General features: G+C 36.3%; 2 protein-coding genes across 2 annotated transcripts; one reads left to right on the plus strand and one right to left on the minus strand.

The window, feature by feature from the left end:
• Nucleotides 1-1287: 1287 nt before the first annotated feature.
• Nucleotides 1288-4674, minus strand: LOC149415249 (RUN domain-containing protein 1). The gene has a single exon (XM_089642262.1). The coding sequence runs from the start codon at nt 4459-4461 to the stop codon at nt 2743-2745; it is 1719 nt and encodes a 572-aa protein (XP_089498388.1). The 5' UTR covers nt 4462-4674; the 3' UTR covers nt 1288-2742.
• Nucleotides 4675-5252: 578 nt separating this feature from the next.
• Nucleotides 5253-21903, plus strand: SrpRalpha (signal recognition particle receptor alpha). The gene is made up of 9 exons (XM_089642818.1): nt 5253-5435; nt 5621-5873; nt 5961-6080; nt 6209-6347; nt 14219-14369; nt 14794-14944; nt 15605-15903; nt 16337-16544; nt 20182-21903. Exons 1-9 carry the CDS (start codon nt 5319-5321, stop codon nt 20610-20612), a joined length of 1869 nt encoding a protein of 622 aa, XP_089498944.1. The 5' UTR covers nt 5253-5318; the 3' UTR covers nt 20613-21903.
• The last annotated feature ends 748 nt before the right edge of the window (nt 21904-22651 follow it).

Genomic DNA, 22651 nt, shown 5'->3' on the forward strand with positions numbered 1-22651 from the left:
AACATTTTGTCACTCAAACTTTCAATCGTTTTCGTTAGTAGGTGAAGCCCAATCAAAATTTCGTTACTGTCACCCATTTCGGTTAATTATCAAGCGCTGATAATAGGAAACAGAAACAAAATTTTAGCGCGACAAAAAAGACGTGCGTTCCGGGCGATATAGAATAATCGTGAAATGATACTACAGTGGAACTATATTATATTCAATCGAACACTTTTTGTAATACCTATATGTAAGTCAAAAGATAATGATGCCTTCAATAATAATTATCTTATGTTAAGTATAGGTACTCAAAGCAGGAAGTAACTATCAGTGAGTGCGATAGTGTTAAAACAGGAAGTAGAAACCATTGTTTCACCAAAAATTCTGTCCTATCACAACCACATTTAGTATACTTGACTTTAGATAAAGACCTTAGATATCAGAAACAAAGAAAAAAATATTATTCAGAGCCTAAAATAAGACAGAGAATAGCAGACTGCTACTAGCAGTCGATATTCGAAATACATGTGTTGTATGGGTTTTTTTTTTCTTTCTATGAGAACTATGCGGTCACTACTTTAAGCTGTCAATATCGACTGCCTGTAGCGGTCTGTCTTAAGTGCTTTGCATAAGTATTTGAACTGTGGGATATACTCACAATTTCTGGCTGTTGATGTTTTGGTGTTTGCTATGATACCTTGACCAACATTGTGAGTTGTGAGGACAGGGAAAGGATCAGGTTAAACGGGTGAGGAAATACATATGCTGGTAGAATCTGGAAAATTAAGAGAATGCACCTGATGGTTGATGCGCAGAAACCCATAAGATAGGAGGCAGCGTCAAAAGGTAAAAAATCACTATCCTGGATTCCTGAATGACTTCGGAAAAGCTGCTTAGTACCTACACGGAGGGCGAGGCGCATTCTTCGCTCCATTCGCACAAGAATGAATCGGTTAAACAGTCTGTTCATGCAGCTGACATGAACCGTGAATTGATGTTTCAGTTGTGTCCACCAAGTATTTCGGTGATGCGCCAGTGTTCAGTTCATCTGAGCAGGCTTCATTGTCAGACTTGTAAAACAGACTCAGCATGCCTGTTTCCATTTGTGCAAAAAATAAGGGATTTCCACAATAGACCTTTTAGCAATAGCTCCATCTATAATATCTCAGGAGTCAAGCTGAGAAGAGTGTGTATTTTGGATGTACATCCAAAAGGTGTTCAAATTCATTAATTTTAATGGATTAACAGGGAAAAATAAAACAAAATGTAATACGTAGGTATGGCAACAAATCCTTTTTTGACATTCTAACATCTCCAACAATACAACATTAACAGTAAGAATAACAATAGTTATTCAAAAAGCTTTTTGGTTATCTTTATGACAGTTTTTATGACTAAATACTATAAAGTACAATAAAAATAAAAGAATAAGTAAATAGACTTGGACAAATATGGCAAAACAATGTATGTGCCAAGCGCCAAGCGTGGAATGGTTGTTACTTCAGTCAAAGTATTCTAGGTGCTTAAGATATTTATATTAATACTTAAACGTGCAAAAGACTGCACTACAACAAGATTCGGAAACGTTCAGTACGATTGGTTGGAATTTATAAATGATTAATCAGTTGATTACCACAGACTGTACATTAGTGATGAGTCATTCATTAGCGAGCCGCATAATTGAGCTAGCTCTTTCGGATGAGCCGTATTCGTATGACTCCCGGTAAACCGTGCCACAGCTCAATTGAACGGTTATCCTTTTTTATCAGGAGATATTTAAAAAAATATCACCATTAAAATTATCCACATATTAATTGTTATTACATACTCAGAGACAGAGACTCAGACACCTATTAACTACCTAGCATCTTATATATCTCATGTTACGAGGCGAGTTACCGGTACCAAGAGTAGTACGATCATTCATACACTGGGAGCTGGCAGGTAGGAGCTGAGAGCCGTATGGGGGGAGCCGTACAGAATATTGTGCGAGCACAGTATACTCATTGCACATACGCTCTGAGCTAACGGCTCCCGTTCAATTGAAGCCGTCACTCAATTGAGTCAACTCTTTGAGCCGTACGCAAATATTGAGCTGGTACCGTGGTTCCGGCTCTTAATAAAATGATTCATGATCCATCGCTACTGTATATTACTCAATGATTACCATAATTGCGGTAAGCAACAGATTACGTTTTTAGAATACCAACATAATAATACTTTGTTAGTATGTACATGTACATATCAATTTTCAAAATTCAGGTAAGATGTGTTCTTAGATCGAAAATTGTAAAATGTAACAGTATTGTGTATAAATATATCTTTTTATTCTAAACAATATTCTAAAAGTGAAGAAGCAGTATTCATAATGTTTCCTCTAGACCTGTGGTTCCTGGTTTAAGTAAACCAATGATCTTAAAGCTATGATAAGTACAAGAGATTTTAATACATTTTATGTGACATTGCTGACTATGTTATGTACTGTGCTCTGACTAGGAACTTAGGCAATATCTTTGGTTATATGGTTTGAAAATATTTTTTCAAGTTTGATCAAATTAATTGTAGAATTGTAATATTCATGTAAATCTTTGGAATGCTCATAATAATAATACTAATAAAAATTAAATATGTATCACAAATAAATACTTATTAGAATAGTGTTATTGGAAATTGCTTAAACCTATTGATAAAGAATGTATCAATCGTTAATACACGGGACATAAGACCTGCATATTCCATGTAAGATGGGGCCATTTGGTTCTACATAAACACATCCTTTATGTTTTGAAACTGGCGAACGGCCAGATCAACTGGTAAATTATACTTGTAAGGGGTCAGGCGATCCAAACTCTGAAGGCTATCCTGAAAACCAGTGTTGGTAACATAACTTGTAGAAGAATAACAAATTTGCATCAAGTTCTTATTTTTAAACAAGAGATTCAGCCAAGCGACCAATTTTTTAGTATTAAGCCCGGCACAAATAAATGCCTTAAAATGAGAATCAGCACTCCTTTTGTAAGGCCTGTGTGAAGCTATTATTGCCCCGATGGCACTTAGCATACTCTGCTTGTTAGATATGGCTGTACCCCCCACAATATCTAAGTTGAAGCTCTGGGATAGTTTACGAGCCGGAGTGGAATTATAAGTGTCTCCATTGTTGATCTGGTAATACTTGAGAATCAACTCCCAGGCGTGCATGCATTTAGACTGCGAGTTTCTGCGCATCGGGAAGCAACCGATGAATGGCACCACGCTGTTCATGTCCCCGAATGGGAGAAGCCCGTGCTGCATAAGATCTCTGATGTTGATGGCCAAGTGCTTTCTCACGGCCGTTGTCAGGGGAACGTTGTGTAGTATCACAGAGTTCTCTTCAGAATCGCTATCGTAATTACCCAACGCCGAGCTGGGCCTCGAATTGTTGTGCTTCAGGAGGTTCAGAACAGAGTCGATAGACATCTCCAGGCGGGCGCGCAAGTCCCCCCAATGGTTGATGATATTCGTTCGTTTCAGATCATTTTTATGGAAGACATCAGAGGAACAGCCGAACTGGGCCACGGCAAACATTTGTAAAAGGGCGACAATTTTCTTCATAAGATTCACTGTTTCCGCTCGCAACTCGTCATTTTTATTTGTGGCAGAACTGATTTTCGATTTTTTACTTTCCACAGGTTTAATGATCTTTTTCTGTACTGCTCCGAGTTCAGGGATTTCCGTCACTTTGATGGATCCGTTTTTGAGGAAGCTGATGAACCTCTGCATGTCTTCCACCTGTCCCTGGAGCTGTGAGATGAGGTCCTTGTTGTCCGTGTTCCCGGAGCGCGCTACGCAGGCCGCCTGGTGACGCAACTCTTCCGCAGTCAACGGCTGTTGCCATCCTTCATTCAGTGACTTATTAATATTTTGCTTCAAATCATTTATGATAACGTTGCGATGATCCAGAAAATCTCTTTTACTGGTGCAAGCTGATATACTCTCATTGGAGAATGAGTCCAGTTCTTTCAGTTGTGATTTTAGCTGTTCTATAAAATGCAGTTGTTTGATTCTCTGTTCTTTTAGTTTTTCATCGAGCTTGTGGCACTCTGGACAGCTGGCAGAATGTTCCAGAGTATCGTGAGAAGTATGGCCGGTTCCAACGATGGAGCCTAAGTCTGGAACGCCGCGGAATGTGAACTCTTCCAAAGACCTTAACATCTTTTCTTTGTCATCTGACGGAGCTTCCACTATTTGGTGTAATCTAAACTGCACTTGTGCGAGGTGAGAAGTCAAAGAAAATAAGGAAGAAGAGAGAATTTCTTGTTCTTCTTCCAGTGCTTGTAAACGTTGAAACTCGCAAAGATCACCTCTGTCAAAGTCTTCGGACTCTTGTTCATCGCTGAGGGAATCCTTCGCAGCTCCCAAAGGTTCACACCGTTCACCCTCCCACAAGGAGTTCCCATCGAGGTCAACGCCATCATCCATATCGCTGGAACATGAATCCATCTATGAAATATGGAAGCGAAAACCCAAAATGTAATTTTCGACTAGGGAATTCGAGATCTTAAACCCTTAGAACTCAGCGATAAATAACAATAACGAAGTTTCAACGAAATTTTGGCTGATGTTTCACAAAAGTAATAAACATATTGCAACGAATAACAGAAATCATTACACATAGAAAAACATTTCAAACAAACGTCATGCCATAATCTATGTCTATTCGTTTGACACATTGACGTCATACGACGTCACAACAATGTGGCCACCGCGAAATATTATCAGATTTTATCCAAGTACTGAAAGTGCCAAAGTACAATAATATTTTTTTATGAACGAAGCTACTTAATAAGTTTATTATTTTATCATTATTCCTAAATGTTTTTGCACTCCACACATTTCATTTTTTATCTATAATAATGTAATTATTTCTGAATGAAGAAATGAGTATATGGATAATATATTACCCAAATGTGAATGGTAATAGATACCGAGGACGCCCGAGGAAGACATGGCATGATCAAGTGAACCAAATACTTGAGTTGGGCCATATCAAGAGTCAGAATAATAAAAGAGTATAAATGATACATGAATATGAATGATGCAAAGAGTGTGTGTCAAGGCTGAGTTTTTTGGCCGTCCGTCCTCTCTGCCTACCCTTGTTAGTTAGTTTTGGTCAACATACATTTTTATAGGATTTTATATAATTTCAAAGTTTTCTTTTCATTTCGTAAGATTGTAAAATATTTTTTGTCTCTGGTACAGATAAAACTTTATGCTCACAGAAAGTGACTTTATTTATGTGACGTGTGTTCAAGACGTATGTCGAAATTCAAAATATTTTTTTAGTTTAATTTTCGAAAATGTTAGATTTATTCACAATTTTTAGCAAAGGTGGGATTGTACTTTGGTGTTTCCAGAGTACAAGTGAAATATTCACACCTTCTGTTAATGCACTAATTCGAAGTGTCATATTACAGGTAAATTTTAATTAAATTATGTCTCCATGTCATCCATATGTATAGCACAATAATTACATGTACCTGCTATTGTTTTATCATAATTACATGCAATGATAACATCTTTTTGATAGCAAAAACGAATACGTTTTTATCGTAAGCTTTATAATTCTTATTTATTGAATTTGTAATGTTGTTTATTTCAGGAAAGGACAGGGAACAATGCATTCGACCACAAATCGCTTACATTACAGTACAAACTCGACAATGAGTTTGAGTTAATATTTGTTGTGGCATATCAGAAGATTCTACAACTATCTTATGTGGATAAGTTCTTGAATGACATTCACCTGGAGTTCCGTGACAAGTATAAGAATGAACTACAAAATTCTAGTTTCTTTCAAAAATTCTCATTCACTAACGTCTTCCACAAAGTTCTACAGGATGCTGAGCAATGGGGTAAGATACAATGATTAAATAATGTTCAGTTACTAGACATTTTATTATCTATCTATGGATATCTAATATTTTATATTTTTTGGTTAGGTAAGGCTCAAGCTAAATTGCCTAAACAGATGAGGACTTTCGAAGACTCTGTTAAGTCTAAGAAAACTGTTGCTTCGATGATTGAGCGTAAAGGCGATGATAAAGATACTAAGAAAACTGGTGTGTATCCCCCTTTTAACCTTCTTAAAATATGATGAAATAAACTCGCAATTAATTAATTTATGAGTACATATTATTTAATATTTTCACAATTGTTTAATAATCAGTTTTTTTTGCTTTTTAACCAGTAAAAATAGTAGAAGCAAAGCAGAAGATTGAGATGAACGGTAAAGCCAAAATAAAAGATGAACTCGATGACGAATTTTTGGCTGTGAACAGAGCCAAGCTCGCCGAGAAGTTGGCTCCGAAAAAGAAAGCAGAGAAAGTGTAAGCAACCAACATAACTATTAATTATCCTTTTACCATCATTTCCTTTTAGACATTAATACATTTGTATAAAACAAAATCAGGTCTTTTTTAAGGGTCCCAAATAGCGACGTATGTTTTAATATTATTATTTTTAATGCAATTTTCTCTGCTCTGTCAGTTTTCCTCATCTTGTTCGGAAAATATATATTTTTAATAATATGTTATGAATTAACTAACATCTTTTCCAAACAGCCAAGTTATTGTAATTATTCAGATACTAGTGACACAGTTTTTACGCAATTTTGATAGAAAAAACGTAGTGTTTCAGTTCTATAATAATGAGAAGTAATTCAGTTTCCGGGGATGGAAAATATTCCATTTTAATATGTTGATTTTTACATAATTTTTACTAGAATAAGTTTAATACAATTTTATTCTATATAGGTACTATGTAAAACGGGCTTGCAAGCCCTCAGCAGTAAAGGTCGCAAAATTCTAGCACTTGCCGTCCCGATTGCAACATGTGTGACTTATGGAAATTTAATATATTTTTATAAATCCGCCACTGTTTGTTGTTTATTTCCCATTTTTGAAAAACAATATTATTTAACCGATAAAATGCCATATACACGTAAAATAAATTATTCAAATATTTGGAATAAAGTATCATTTACAATAAATCACGTAATTTTAGGTGCAGAAAGCACAAGTGCATGTCTGTTAACCCATTGGCCTCAAACGACGCCGTCCCGTCGTGTGTACGGCGATGTGTCTTAAAATCAAACGACTGAGGGTCTGACGTCTGTCGGCTTAAAAACGAAAAAGGGATACATTATTGACATCTGTGTTTAAAATTTTAAATGCCAATCGCTCTGTAGATAATTAAGCATTCGTTTGGTAGTAATTGGCAGGACTCCGTTAGTACAGTTTTTTCCTGATATTTACGATTGAAATTTTGTTATATTTCAGCGTCATTGAATTTTTTCAAAATGGCGTGTGGTTCGGGAATTGACAAGCTTGTTCGTAAAACGCGTGGTGGGCGGCTAACATCAGCCCAAATTGAAAAAATATATATTATGGTAATAAGTATGATAAATGTAAAACTTTTCTTAATCCAATTATAAAAAAAAATGGTTTTTATAAAAATAATATTTTTATATCCTCGTTTAATCATATTATTATTATTTTTTTTAAAACTGCATATATTTTTACATACCTTAATTCAATGCACAAGTAAATTGAAAAAAATTGTTTCGTTTGCATTTTTAGTTTAAAAGTTATGTAAGATTTAGTACACCACTGCAGATTTAAAACTTTGGTACAAAATTAATTCGGATGTGAAGGACAATTTTTTAGATAAACAATTCGGAGGCCAATGGGTTAAGCATGCCGTCCGGCCGGCGAATGACGATTGTTTGAAAGTGTCTTATGTAAATCCGAATGTTGGAGAGAGCGCTCTAATATTAAAAACGATTGAAACCCACAGACGTAAGCGACTGCTGTGAAAATATTTAATTAAATATGACTTATTTAAAATAGAGCTAAAATATCTTGACAATGTCCCGAGAAGCATTTAAAGAAACACTGGATTTTTTCATAATGTGTTTTTTTTTTTTTCTTCTTATTTCTGGCTTTCACCCTTCAAGGGTGTTCTTGGCCATCATTTAAAATTATTGAGAAATGAAATGTGAATTTAAATATTAATTTTATTTAAATAGGCAAATTTCAAAATTTTAATGAAAATTGAAGTCGAGTTCAGACTTAGAAGAGATGAGATGTTGAATGGAGGGGAGGCAATTTTAGATAAGGCTTGATAGAAGAGAGGATATTTGTTTAGAGAGGGACAACCAAAAAATATGTGATCTAAAATTCCCACTTCTAGACCACAGAATGTACAATCTGAGGAGTCAACAACGTGAATTTTAAAAAGATGGGAAGGAACGGAACAATGTCCGATCCTCATTCGAATGAGTGAAGAAATTTCTTTTTTGGAAAAATGAGGGAATTGCTGAAACCACGGTTTTGATGGAATAGTCCTTTGTATTGAGGCATAGCAGGCTCCCTTGGATTGACTAGCAATGTGCCAATACTCCGACCAAACATTGCGGGATCTATCTTTGATGATGGAAAAAATGTCAGATAGGGGAATGTGGTTTACGAGGGTAACAACAGGGTTGGACGCTCCTTGTTTTGCCAAGGCATCCGCAATATCATTACCCATGATACCAACATGTCTAGGAATCCAAATCAGAGTTACAGTTTTACCAGAGCTTTGAATGGAGGTTATCATCTCTCGAATAAGGCATACAAAGTGATCATCAGGATGAAGAAGAGGACTGGATTTAAGTTTTTGGAGGGAACTGAGAGAGTCAGAGAGAACGAGGGAATGTTCAAAATTATTTTTGATTATATATTTGAGAGATTCTATTATTGCAATGCACTCGGCTGAAAATATTGAAAATTGATTTGAAATTGAATAAAATATTCTGTCATTAGAATTATTGTGGTAAACGTTAATACCTATACCACAGTTAGGAGAGTCGGGAGATTTGGATCCATCAGTAAATTAAAGAGAAAAGTTGGGCCATTTAGATGAAATAATGTCATTGAACATATTATTGACAGTTCGGGCCGGGAGATTGGAATGACTTTTAAGTATTCCGATCCCTTCTATTATTGTTGGGGATAGGGTGACGTGACTATATTTTAATTTGTATAAGGGAAGTAGATCATTTTGGATGATGTGAAGCTCTGAGAGAGACTTAAAATTTTTACAGATGTCAGGAAGAGGTTTAGTTGAAGCTCTGATTGTAGATGAATGGGTTAAGTCAATGAACAACGAGACGCTGGGGATAACCTGATGACATTTAGAATTTAAACATTTAAGAACAAATTTGTCAGCAAATAATTGACGCCTTAAATAAAGAGGAGGATCAGAACATTCTACTTGAAGGGAATTGATGGGTGACGATTGCATCGCTCCAGTTATAATTCGCAAAGATTTAGATTGAATTTTGTCTAATTTATCAAGTACATTTTTTGAGGCAGTACTAAAGTGGTGTTAAATAACAGAAAAAACCTTTTTTTTTTTGGAGCATATTTCAGGATTTTTTTCTATCGAGGAAATTTTAGAAATTTATATTTTTAACATAACAAATGTATGGATATTTTTTTATTTTATTTTTTATATTTACTCCACACAGGAGGCCCTGAAGAAAATAATTTCCCTCAGGGCCTATGTCATCTTTGGGGATGCTGTGTGGAGGGTCTTTTTGTGGAGAGGAAGGAGTGAACATGGGTCTTGAAGAGTCCCATGTTGTAGGAGGGAGGAAACACAGAGGCCGGCAGTTCGTTCCACAGCCGAGCTGTTGAACTTAAGAACGAATCGTAGAAGCGACCCGTTCTCATGTGACAAGTGTCAACTGTGCACAAATGTTGGGCGCGCGTTTGGCGTGTATCCCGACTACGCACCGGTGCCGAAGGGATCAATGACGCTAGTTCCTCAGAGCATCTTCCATTGTAATACCGATAGAACAAGGACAGCATACCTACCTGACGCCTGTGCTCTAAAGATTGCAGTCCGTTTGTTAAGATTGGGGAATCTATCAAACGGACCGCCCGTTTCTGCACAGAGTCAAGGGTTTTTTTCAGGTATTTTGGGGCTCCAGACCAGAGATGGCTGCCAAATTCAACAGTAGGGCGCACTTGCGATTTGTACAGGGTGAGCAGTTGTGTACTATTAAAGTATCTGCGGGCCCTGTACAGTACGCCCAGCTTCTGAGAGACAACTTTACTCTGGCTTCGATGGAGCCCCCGTACCTGAGCTGGTCACTTATAGTTACACCAAGCATATCAATGGAAGGCCTGTTCGGAAGATTGCTTCCGTTGAAGGAGACTAGATTATCATTTGGATCCCTTTTAGACGTAATCAGACAGGATTGGGTCTTTGAAACATTAAATTCGACGAGATTATTTTTACCCCAGGAGGAAATACTCTCGAGATAACCGTCCATTCTCTGCTTCAAAGCCCTCCGAGCCGTTGGAGTTTGATTATATTGTTTGATTGGATATTGATTATCTTAAAGAATAACATATATTTTTTGAAGAATTTAAAAACAAGTGCTCAAGGGAAACTTGTTATAGTTCTGTAGAAATTCAGAATGCTGGCCCTTAAAATGCATTGTTCTCCATTTCTGGAAACTGGAATACTTATTTCTCATTATTATCTAACTGATAAAAATAGTTTTTTTAATTAAAATGTGCCTACATATTGTACATATTAAGTGTGTCCCTTCTTTATACATATTTACCAAAGATAATAAGTATATTTATCACCTCTGATATTAATTATTTGTCAAGATTCTATTTCAAAAAATTCTATTTAATCCTCTCCTCGCTGGCATGAAATATATTGATATGTGATTTGAATATAAATTACCATGATGTTGGTTTATTTTGCAATATTTTTTTCCTTAAGTGAACTCTTTTTAGTACAACAATCACATTGCACCCAAGCATACAAGCAAATTGCAGTGAAAGCAACTTTGTGACCCCATTTTCAAAACGTCATTTCTTGCCAAAAGAAAAGTTGTTTGTACCTTCATTCATTTGGTGATTTCTGATATTTAATATTAGATCACAACAGTCCTTGACTAACATGAAGAAGTTCAATAAATTTTTATTGTACAAGTTGTTTAAAATTGAGTCCAGCGACTCTTGACCAATGTGTTAAGAATGTCAGAAATTCACGCATCCACATCTCTATATTGAAATATACTCTAAAACGATTTGCATTCCAAATCAGTTCTTAGACAACTGGATATTCAATAGTCACCCCAATTGGTTCGCTACTTTTGGTGATTGGTGTGCCCAGGTCTTGGTTGCACGGATGCGTCGTCTGCCCACAAAGTGCATGGCGTGCCTGATTGGGAGAGGGAGACCCTTTCACCTCTCCAGCCAGACTCTCGCGAACCATCGCCATGCACTGCAGTGGGAGGGATGAATTCATTCTGTCTGTTGCACTGACCTTTTACCTTCCCAGAATTTCCTCTCCTTCATTTCCTTAAAAGATCCTTCACACGGCATCTCTAAAGATGTTAAAGGCCCTAATGTGTGGAACTAATGTAAACAAAAAAAAACTTGGATACTACTGTAATATGGTCAGAGATGTGCAAAATGGGTACCCAAAACCATTTGAAATGCAAAATGGAAATGGGTCAAAACTTTTCCATTTGAAAATGCAAAATGCAAAATATTTATTTTCAAAATGCATTGAAGATGCAAAATGGTTTCTCAGGTCAAACAATTAAAATAATTATAGAATTTTTAAACAGTTTTGTCATTTAATAATGGACCTAATGTAGAACAAACATATTACATGATGGTAAATCCAAAAATGCCACGACTACAGATTATGAACCACAAAAAATTTGCGCGGGACAAATGTTGCCAGCGTAAAAACATAGAAACTGCTATCTAACATTTAATATTACAGCGTCATGGCCCCATGTTCAGTATTTGAATCAGTATTTTTTGTAATGGTATCACTCAATTGCCAGGGCTCCTACCAGGGAGCAACTTAAAAAAGGAAATTATCTCTCATAGCGAGGTTGAGGACCGACTGACATTTGGGGCTTATGAAAAAAAGATGAGTGGAGATAGTAGGAAGAATGTTGCAAAAAAGCATTTAAAATGGAAAATGCATTGAGAAAAGCATTTAAAATGCAAAATGGTTTTTAGAAAAGCATTTAAAATGCAAAATGGAAAATACCCATTTTGCATTTCCATTTGAAATGGATTTATTTGAAATAAAGCACATCTCTGATTATGGTAGTATGTATTTAGGTTTTTTTAAATATATTATACTAGCTGACCCGACTGCCAAGTGTACCCGGCGATGCTTGACTTTTCTCTGCTTTCTATAAATATATCATATATGTATTATATATATATAAACCTTCCAAAGAAATTCCGTAGCTTAGAAGAACTAAGCGCACAGACAGATGAGGATAGAAATTTATCTTCCGTGTTTTATTATTTTATTAGCTGTAACCCACCATGCCTTACCGTGGCTCAGTCTATGCAGATAGATAATAGCGCGAGTTCATAGACATATGAATATTAGTAGACCTGCCCTAAGTGATTAAAAGCGTATTATCCCCACTCCCCATACCAGTTCCATTGGAGCCGGCTGGGCTCGCGTATGGCCTCAAGTGAAATTTGAAAACGTGACGTCATCATTCTTGTGCGAACTATGGTCGAGGCATCATCGGTTCATTTTACGAAATAACACGGCAAAATGTTGACTTGTACTATGAAAACTTGTAAAAATAGATGTGAAAAAGAGAATAAACCCAATTGTCGTATTACATTCCATATATAAGCATTATTTTACTTTATTTTAAGCATATTCACATTGTATAATATGGATCAGTTGTAGAAACATGTCTGGACGCGAAACACAAAGCTGGTTGGTTGCTGGGAAGTAAATTATGAACATTTATAAAAGTGTCTTAACTAAATACTTAAACGAAATATTCGACTCTGAAAATAGAACCGAATTTTTTTGCCGAATTTGGACTTCGCAAATTTGTTCATAACGTGGCGAGTAATTTGCGCTCCCATGTAAAAATGTCTATTCATTCAAAAGCAGATTTTACTTTTAAGAAGTAAATGGTGATATTATAATGCGAGATGCCTATTTACTGTCAGATTGATTTATTGACGAATCACAGTCAGCTTAACCCCCTTCGTTCTTCAACAGTTGATTTTACCCCTCGCCATTATCTTCTCGTCTATTAATTCCTATGTCTGTGCGCGAGTTGCTTTTACGTCCAACAGGTGCTGTTTTTCAAAAAAGCATGTTTGTCCAACCGATGTCGCAGTTTAAAAAAAAATCATGATTTTTACCTGTCACAGGTGACATCTATATGGCATAAAGGTATATAAAAACATGCGCATACTCGAATACAACGTTGTGTCAAAATTCCAAAGCAATCAGTGCAGAACTTTAGGAGATTTAAGATTTTGAACAAATCAACATTTACGATTTTATTTATAAAATACATAATATTTATTTATTTTTCGGAATAACTTTATTGAGTAAAACCTCAAATTGTAATATTTAAATATTGAAGACAATATTAGTGATTTCTAAACGAAAATCTGAAACAGAAAAATCAGAAAAGGAAACGGTCACATCTGGGACTCGAACCCAGGACCCTTGTCTTTCCGGGACAGTGCTCTACCAACTGAACTAATGGGACCCTATTCCCCTCGGTCACTTTTAACTGTATCATACTTCGAATAAGAACTACTAACATTGTCTTCATTTTTAAATAAAAAATAAGATAGGTTTATCTAAAAAAGACTCTGTCTGGATTGCATTTACTTCGGGTTGAATCTTGCGATCATACATTAAGATAGTTGCCAATAAAAATGTGCGATGAAAAAATGAAGACAATGTTAGTAGTTCTTATTCGAAGTATGATACAGTTAAAAGTGACCGAGGGGAATAGGGTCCCATTAGCTCAGTTGGTAGAGCACTGTCCCGGAAAGACAAGGGTCCTGGGTTCGAGTCCCAGATGTGACCGTTTCCTTTTCTGATTTTTCTGTTTCAGATTTTCGTTTAGAAATCACTAATATTGTCTTCAATATTTACATAATATTTAATTGACATTTACAAGACATTGATACATTTAATCACCATACTAGACAGCTGCCTGTTTCATGGTTACCAATACATTATAGTTATTTTGTATAAAGTGTAAACAATATAATGTAAGATTTTGGGCCTTCCTAATACATAAACGTATTTCAAACCCTACACAACCGATAACCAACCCTTAATATAGAGTAATTGTAATTATAATAATTTATTTTCCTTGCAGCGCCAAGTCTCCCAAGAGCCCTACAGTGGATAGAACAGGGAAGAAACCAAGAGTGTGGGAGTTGGGAGGTGGCTCAAGGGATCTGCCCGAGTTGGATCGCTCCAAAGACAAACCCGAGGAGTTCCGATCAGACTTCACTCCGGAAAACGATGTAATAAATATGTACTCAATTATTGATTTACTAAGTCAGTTAACCAGTCAAAAATCAAGGGAAAGTCTCCATTCTAGTTTAACTTTACTTGTCAAGATTAATCCTAACAATTAAACAAAAGAAATATAAATTTCTAATTTAAAATTTATTATAAAATAATTTTCTGTTAAAAAAAAATTTATGTTATAGGAAGGTACTTTAACACCTAAAGCCTCTAAAATTTTGTAATGAGAACTGTCAGAGTGTTGTTTAAAGGAATTATTTTTATTGTTTAAATACAAAACAAATTCTCCTACCTTCTGACAGCGTTTTTAAGATATATATATAATGGTCAGTCAATACGCCAGAGGCCTGATGGGTTACTGTATTGTCATTGAATCCCTACATGTTTTGTTTTGTATTTATGAACGGAAATTGTTTTTAGATCGTTGGACAAATGCAAGGGCACATTCGGGACTTGGACGTCAGTGAATCTGATGATGATTACAGTAGCGATGATGAAAATGAATCCCCCAACGCCAACAAGGTCAAGAAGGAGTCCAAATCTTCAGGCGGAGTGTTCAGCATCTTCAAAGGTAGCTAACGACCTTTCTAATCCAGCAATTCTCATCATCCCTAGCACGGTCGATCGATAAAACCCTATATCAATAAGGTATTGACTCAATCTGTTGTCTGTGGTTATTAGGCAGCATGTGCAAGCAGTCAGTAATTGACATAAAATATTATAAAACCCAACATTATATTAAATTAACCGTTAAAAATGTGTGGAGATTAAAGTTTATTTTTCTGATTCTGATAATTGTACTAAAAATGTGTGATTTTAATATTTTCATTCATAATTATTGATTTTTACAATTATCTAAAACTGCACATATCGAAACGGTTCCAACTGGCTACAACGTCATTATGACATAGAAAACGCCAATTTCTGGTAAGACGACTGTCACCAACATCGCCCGGCGTACGTCAACGCCGCCGGATTAACGAATAAAAACAAACATGTCGTTTTGGCGGCAAATGAAATATGCACATTTTAAATCGTTATATAAAATTTATTCGTCAACATAAAAATAAAATCAAAAAACAATGAATTTTTTTTATAATAAAATAAATTAAAATACCTTGTTAGATCGCTTGAATGAGTGACATCTCTTGACATAAATAAAAACATTGTATAAAATTTGAATCACTGCCATCTATTGTCATAAATTTAAATGTTATATTTTTTGTTTTAGGTTTGGTGGGCGCTAAAGCCCTCACTGCAGAGACAATGCAGCCCGCCCTGGACAAGTTGCAGGATCACCTCATCGCCAAGAACGTGGCCAGCGATATCGCCAAGAAGCTCTGTGACTCTGTCGCCGCCAAGCTGGAAGGAAAGGTCCTGGGAACATTTGAGAGCATCGCTAAAACTGTCAAGAATACTCTGACTGAGTCGCTGGTGCAGATTCTGTCTCCCAAGAGGAGGGTTGATATTTTGAGAGACTGCCTGGAGGCTAAAAAGAAGGGAAGTCCGTATGTGATGTCTTTCTGCGGGGTGAGTAAAAGATTACCACATTTTTACTAATTATTTTATTTCTTGTAGAAATTTCAAAATATATATCAATAAAATTGAACTGTTCTCATAATCTAATCTTATCTAGAAAATATTTGTGTCAAAAGCAGTTCTTAAACGGGTCTTAAACTGAGAACTCTGGGTCATGAAATTCGCACACCTTTTTCTGTCTGGACTTTATAGGTCGACAACACTATTTTCAACTCATAATTTCGTTTCTAACATGAGCTATTTTAGCTTTGAAATATCTCTTTTGCTGTCATGATGTCATTTTTTTGTTTTATTTTATGTGAATAACTCACAAGACTATGCCATCCCCAATCAAGGTATGTTGTGATGCTGAAGGGAGTGGAAGGAGATAGGGAAGAGGTCCGGTCATTCTGTTACAGCAGCACTTAATATTGTTTATTTTCAGGTGAACGGAGTCGGTAAGTCCACCAACTTGGCCAAGATCTGTTTCTGGCTGATTGAGAACGAGCTGTCGGTCCTGATCGCCGCCTGCGACACGTTCCGAGCCGGAGCTGTAGAACAGCTGAGGACACACACCCGCCATCTGAACGCTCTGCACCCTCCCAGCAAACACAACGGCAGAGAAATGGTGCAGTTGTACGAGAAGGGATACGGTAACCAATAATAGAACTATTCTCTTCATATTTGTCTGATTTGGTCGATAAGTTCATATATACATAATACTTTATTTTGTTTGCTTACCATCGGTCGACATCAAATTCATCGATGTGAAATCTGTGTTGAGGGTATTTTAGGGAAAGAAAGGAGTAAAACTGTGTCTTTAGGTAGGTCTTTAGGGAGGAGGAAGGTGGGGAAGTACCTGGATATTCATATCTGGTCACCAAACACGGCCAAAGCCTTTTTTTTTTTTTTTTTTTTTTTATTAATATCAATAGCAAAATTTGTACATTATGTAGGTTTAAAGTATAATATAAGTATATTTTTTGTATTTTTTTTCACAGTCCTCCTCACTAGGGTTTCCTGTTCTGAGGCGGCCTGTAGTTTTTCTTAAATTTTTGTATTTAGTTTTGAATTGTCTTTACATTGTCTTCATAATGTTTGTAAGTTGATTGTTACTTTGATCTCTAAGCCATGTTTTGACTTTTGTTTTAAATATACTCATTTCGTTTATTTTTTTGGTTTCATTTGGTAGAGCATTGAACAATTTTATAGCATGGAATTTATTATTTCTCTGTCCAAAGGATGTGTTTAAACTGGGAGTAATCAGGATATTTTCGCTTTTTGCCCTGGTTGTGTATTTATGTTGGGCAGTGGAGTATTCGGATATGTTTTTTTTCAGTTTAAATAAAATATTTTTTGAATATAGTTTCTGTACATTGTAAACATTGAAGTTTTTGAATATTTCTTCTGTCGGAGTTCTAAGCGGAACTTTCAGTATAGTCTTTAATACTCCTTTTTGTGCTATATTGAGCCGCTCTGTGTGAGTGCTCAAGGCAGACCCCCATCCAGTTATTCCGTACTCTATTTGTGATTGACACAAAGCATAGTATACTTTTTTAATATCGTTTATATTGAGGATATTGCGAATGTTTCTAAAGAAGTATATGTACCTGGTTAGTTTTTTTGTAATTACATCTATATGTGAGTTCCAACGGAGATTATCATCAATTTCAATTCCAAGATATTTGATTTCAAACAATGTTTCAATTCTGAATGGTGGTCTTACACCAAAGCGATACTGAGAGCATCTTCCACTCTGGAACGTGCTGCAAATATGCTATACATTATTTTAAATTGATAAATCATTAATAAACACAAATTAATCAAATAAAATTTACTTGCGCATTTGAACCGCGACCTCTAGCTTGCTAATCGAGAGCCTTACCCCCCGACCACGGACACCATCAAGATTGTCGTGACGTGTTGTTTTTATGCTGGCCCAGAGTGGCAACATCCGAGTGTTGAATATGGGTGACAGAGCTTTCCAAGTTTACATGTCAAAGTTTTCCAAGCCATCACTGTCCAAGGCTGGCAGTGGTGGTGTTAACTCGTTTATTTAGAATTTAGACGATAACTGTATAATCTTATTTGACTATTATAATTTGGGGAATTACAAGGAAAAGATTGTGTAGTCTGCAGTGGCGGCTCGAGCACTCCTTCGATGGTGTGGACCGGATTTTTTTATGTGTGCCTAAAGAATATATAAAGTTTCTTAACCTTTTGAACGCGTTAATTTGCTCCGTTTTATCTATACCCGTACGCGGTACATATTTTCAAATACCTACGCATGCAATTAAATGTCAAATTATAGCATTCTGGCATGATTTATTGGACTATATAGACAGAACAGATTATTCTCCACAATATGAAAACAAATCCTCGTGTGTCAACACTCTAAGATGTTTATAAAAACAAAAACATAAAATTTCATACAAAGACGTACCGTATCTTTTGAATGTGGTCCCGCCATTCACTCGGCGTCATAAATAAACCACTCTCGGTGTGTGTGTACTTAGGCCACTGTTTTTATAGACACAAGTGGGACACCATGATCACTTATCATTCTTAGTTATGAAAAGTTGTGAATGACAAACTAGTACTAACGCCATCCGTTGACAAAAATGTAAACTAAAGGACTAAAAGGCGCGAAGAGGCGCACTTGGTTATCGATCTTTTTTTATGAAATACAATTTTATTTTTGAGAAATTCTTGTGGATGTCAGCATTGTGATAGTTCTACAAATGTCCAAGTGAGCAAGAAATACATTTATGACGAAAGAGAGCGGGAATATCGGCCGTCAAAGTTGCCGTATCAACTGTTGATACAGCCGCGTGTGAGTATAGACTTTTTGCCGTAACAACAGTTGATACGGCCGCGTGCAAAGAGTTAAACAAAAATATTCACAGACAAATCGTGCACCTAATCAGCTGTCCAAAATAATTTTAAAAATATCTCTAGATAAATACAAATTTATAATACAGAATCATAAAAATAATGCCATATCTTGCAAGATTATCTTCAAATTTAATTTGAACATGCGCGATTCCTGCCCAAAAAGTCTGTCCCCAAGCTCTATGAGATTCGTGCGCATGTGCGGTAGAGCAGAATTCCTCGGGGATCAATCGAAATGCACTAAATATGAATTTTCAGCGAAAAAGTCCAGTGATGTCCCCTGACGGCGCATGGCCAATGCTCATCTCAGCGGCTTCCGCGTCTTGGGCTTAAGTAGTGTGCTATGTATTATTGTGTATGTTTGCATCTACGCTTTAGTAAACTACAAAGAGGGCGCGTAGCGGATGTCAGTTCTTCCATAGAAACTATTCTAATTTCAAACTTGAAAAATTTGAAACAACTTTTTGTACTATATTTCTGCAAACAATGTTTATTGCTTTTATCTTTAGAATTCATTAATTTTGGTTTAGACAAAGTTTCAACTATTCAAACCCCGTTGTCCCCATAAGAAGACCCGCCACTGGTAGTCAGGAATGAGAGAGAAAAACCGAGTTCTTGGTGTAGCCACTATTTAGACAATAATGTGTTGCATTTATAAAATTTAAATATGCATGGGACTTGGCTAAAAAAGTAAAGATTTTTATTATTTTTATAGCGCCCTGTTATATTTGGACAAAAAAATACAAAATAACGAAATAATTGCCAATATTTCCAATGTGTAATGGGCAGGTTACAGGTCCGTTTGATAGATTCCTCAATCTTAACAAACGGAATGCAATCTTTACACCAGAAGCGTCAGGTAGGTATGCTGTCCTTGTTCTACCGGTATTACAATGGAAGATGCTCTTCGAAAAACACTTCAGCACCGGTGCATAGTCGGGAAATATAACATATGTACACGGTTGACATTTGCCACAACGGGTCGTTTCTACAACTTGTTCTTGAGTTCAACAGCTCGGCTGTAGAACGATTTGCCGGCCTCTGTGTTTCCTTCCTCCTACAATATGGGTCTCTTCAAGACTCAAGTTCATTCCTTCCTCTCCTCAATAAGACCCTCCACACACAGGGCCGGCCCTGAGCCAAACGGCGCCTGGCGCGAGTAAGTTCAATAGCTCAGCTGTTGAATGATTTGCCTGCCCGTGTTTCCTTAGTGATCTCTTCAAGACCCTGGTTCATTCCTTTCTTTCCTCAAAAAGACCCTCTACACAGAATCCTCAACGATGACACAGGCCCTGAAGGAAATTATTTTCCTCAGGGCCTTGTGTGCGGAGTTAATGAAAAAAATCTTTGTTTTTTTCTTTTATTGTTTATGTAAACACACTTTTTTTTTGTTTCCAGGCAAAGATGCTGCCGGAATCGCTATGGAGGCTATAAGATACGCCAACGAATCCAAGATCGACATCGTGCTGATTGACACCGCGGGACGGATGCAAGACAACGAACCCCTCATGCGAGCCCTGGCCAAACTGATAAAGGTGAACGAGCCGGATCTGGTTCTCTTCGTCGGAGAAGCTCTCGTTGGCAACGAAGCTGTCGACCAGCTGGTCAAGTTTAACCAGGCCTTGGCCGATTACAGCTCCAACACCAATCCCCACATCATCGACGGGATCGTCCTCACCAAGTTCGATACCATCGACGATAAGGTCGGCGCAGCAATATCCATGACCTATATCACGGGTCAACCCATTGTCTTTGTGGGTACAGGTCAGACCTACACTGACCTAAAGGCACTGAATGCGAAGGCTGTCGTGCAAGCCCTTATGAAGTAGTTTTGTATACCCAATGCTGCCTTACTAACAAATAATATTTTCATCTTTAGTTGTTAAATAAAATACTGTCTTCTATAAGACATCTAATATATTAAGTTTATTTTTATCCACTCCTGTCACTGAACGAAAAATCGCTAGAAGTGTGACTTTCTTTGTTTTGTTACATTTTTTGTTTTTATTTTAACCGGAGCCAGTGAGATTTGGTATTTGGCATCCCCAATTGCTGTATGTTGTGAGGTTGAATGGAGCGGGGAGGGGAAGGAGATGGGGAAGAGGTTGAGAAGTAGTGGCTGTACAGATCTGTATAAACACTTGGTTCAACTTAATTACTACAAGAAACAACTGGTTATGTCGTGGGAGATGGAAAAAGATTATCAAAAGCATTAAAAGTTCCATTTTTTCTCAATCAAAGTTAAGTTTGAAGGTTAAGAAATACTAACTAACCATCACGCCGTTACTCCGCAGGGGTAAGCATAGACGGACCACCAAATACCTCTGTCTTGGCACACACTCCTTGCCTCATTCACATTCATACATTGTCTCATACATACTCTTCTATTATTCTCAACTCAAGCTGAATCTGATTCACTTGATCGTGCCATGTTGTCCTAGAGCATCCTTGACTTCTTTCTACCATTCACATTTGCGTCTTACGAATAAATTTTTATAATATCCATTACATCTCATCTCTCCCAACTTAAATAGTTGTTTCCATTAGTAATTGAATTCTGAATGGTGATCTTTAACCAGGGTGATACTGAAAGTATCTGCCTCTTTGGATACTAATTCGAAAGAAAACTAATGTTGCCAATTGCATACCTTTCGACTGTGTTCCAGATATTTCGATATTTTTTAAAAATGTTCATATATTTTACAAAAAGTAAGGAAAAATTTAGCTTACTTTGAGCATACGCCCACAATATACTTCTAACGGTTTGTCTCTTCAGTGATTCCGGTAGTTTTGTTTGATATTCAGTACATAACTAATTAATTAAATAATATTATATCACAGGTCTAAATAAATAAATGTTTCGCCCAATGTAGAATTACCTGACATCACTATTTATCTTTATAGTAAATTATTGTTTTACAGTAAGATGATATTATCATTATATCTTCAGATTATTCAAAACAAATAATCATTAATATATGAATTTTTTTATATTTATTAATATAAATTTTATATTGTAAAATTCGTTTTTACTGTAATAATAATTGTGTAATGACACATTTCATTTCCATGAAGGCTGTTTGTAAAGAAATATTGTATGTAAATATTGTTTTCTTAATTTTTTGTGATAGAAGTTTTGGGAAAGGTTTTTTATTTAATATTAAATAAATTTCTGAAGGTTTTTTGTTCTTTTATTATTCTCTATTTTAAATCTTTTATATATGCTTATACAGTGGAACTCGCTTGAGAAGTTCCCACTCAAGAACTGCTCACTTGTAAAACTGCTATTTGTGACTGACTGAGTAGGTACGTTGAGTGATGGACATATGAATATATCCCTCCCACTGCGGCACAAGTTGATGAGTCGAGAGACCAGTTGGAATGGTCAAAGGGTCTCCCCAAACCTGTCTCTTCCGATCTGGCATGCCAGGCAGTTGGTGGGCAGGCGCATCCCCAACACACCTCACCCAATGAACCCGGACACCACTGCTAATTCACCAAACATATCTAACCACTTGGGGTGACATAATATGACAGAGGTGTTGGTTATCCAATAAATAGTTCCCGGGACGGGTGTACCCAAACCCGCCTCCCGAATTGAAAAAATATTGCAGATACGAAAAATACAAAAGTATTGATGTTGTAGCCGGAAATGATAAAATATTTTGAACTCCTTTTACCTAAGAAATTTAAAAGTACATAATACTAATAACTACTATGTTACAATAATAGAAAAAATAAATTGTAAAAATAATTTTTTTCATTCATTCCCTCGGAAAACTTTTTAAAGACTTACTTTTTCACTGTAATAAAGAATTGTTTTTTGAGATATTTTTGCTACGAACTGTGGGGCGGTCCGCATTGGGAC

The sequence above is a fragment of the Hesperophylax consimilis genome, chromosome 18 (assembly GCF_061612785.1).
Source record: "Hesperophylax consimilis isolate HC1 chromosome 18, BYU_Hcon_1.0, whole genome shotgun sequence".
Lineage (NCBI taxonomy): Eukaryota > Metazoa > Arthropoda > Insecta > Trichoptera > Limnephilidae > Hesperophylax > Hesperophylax consimilis.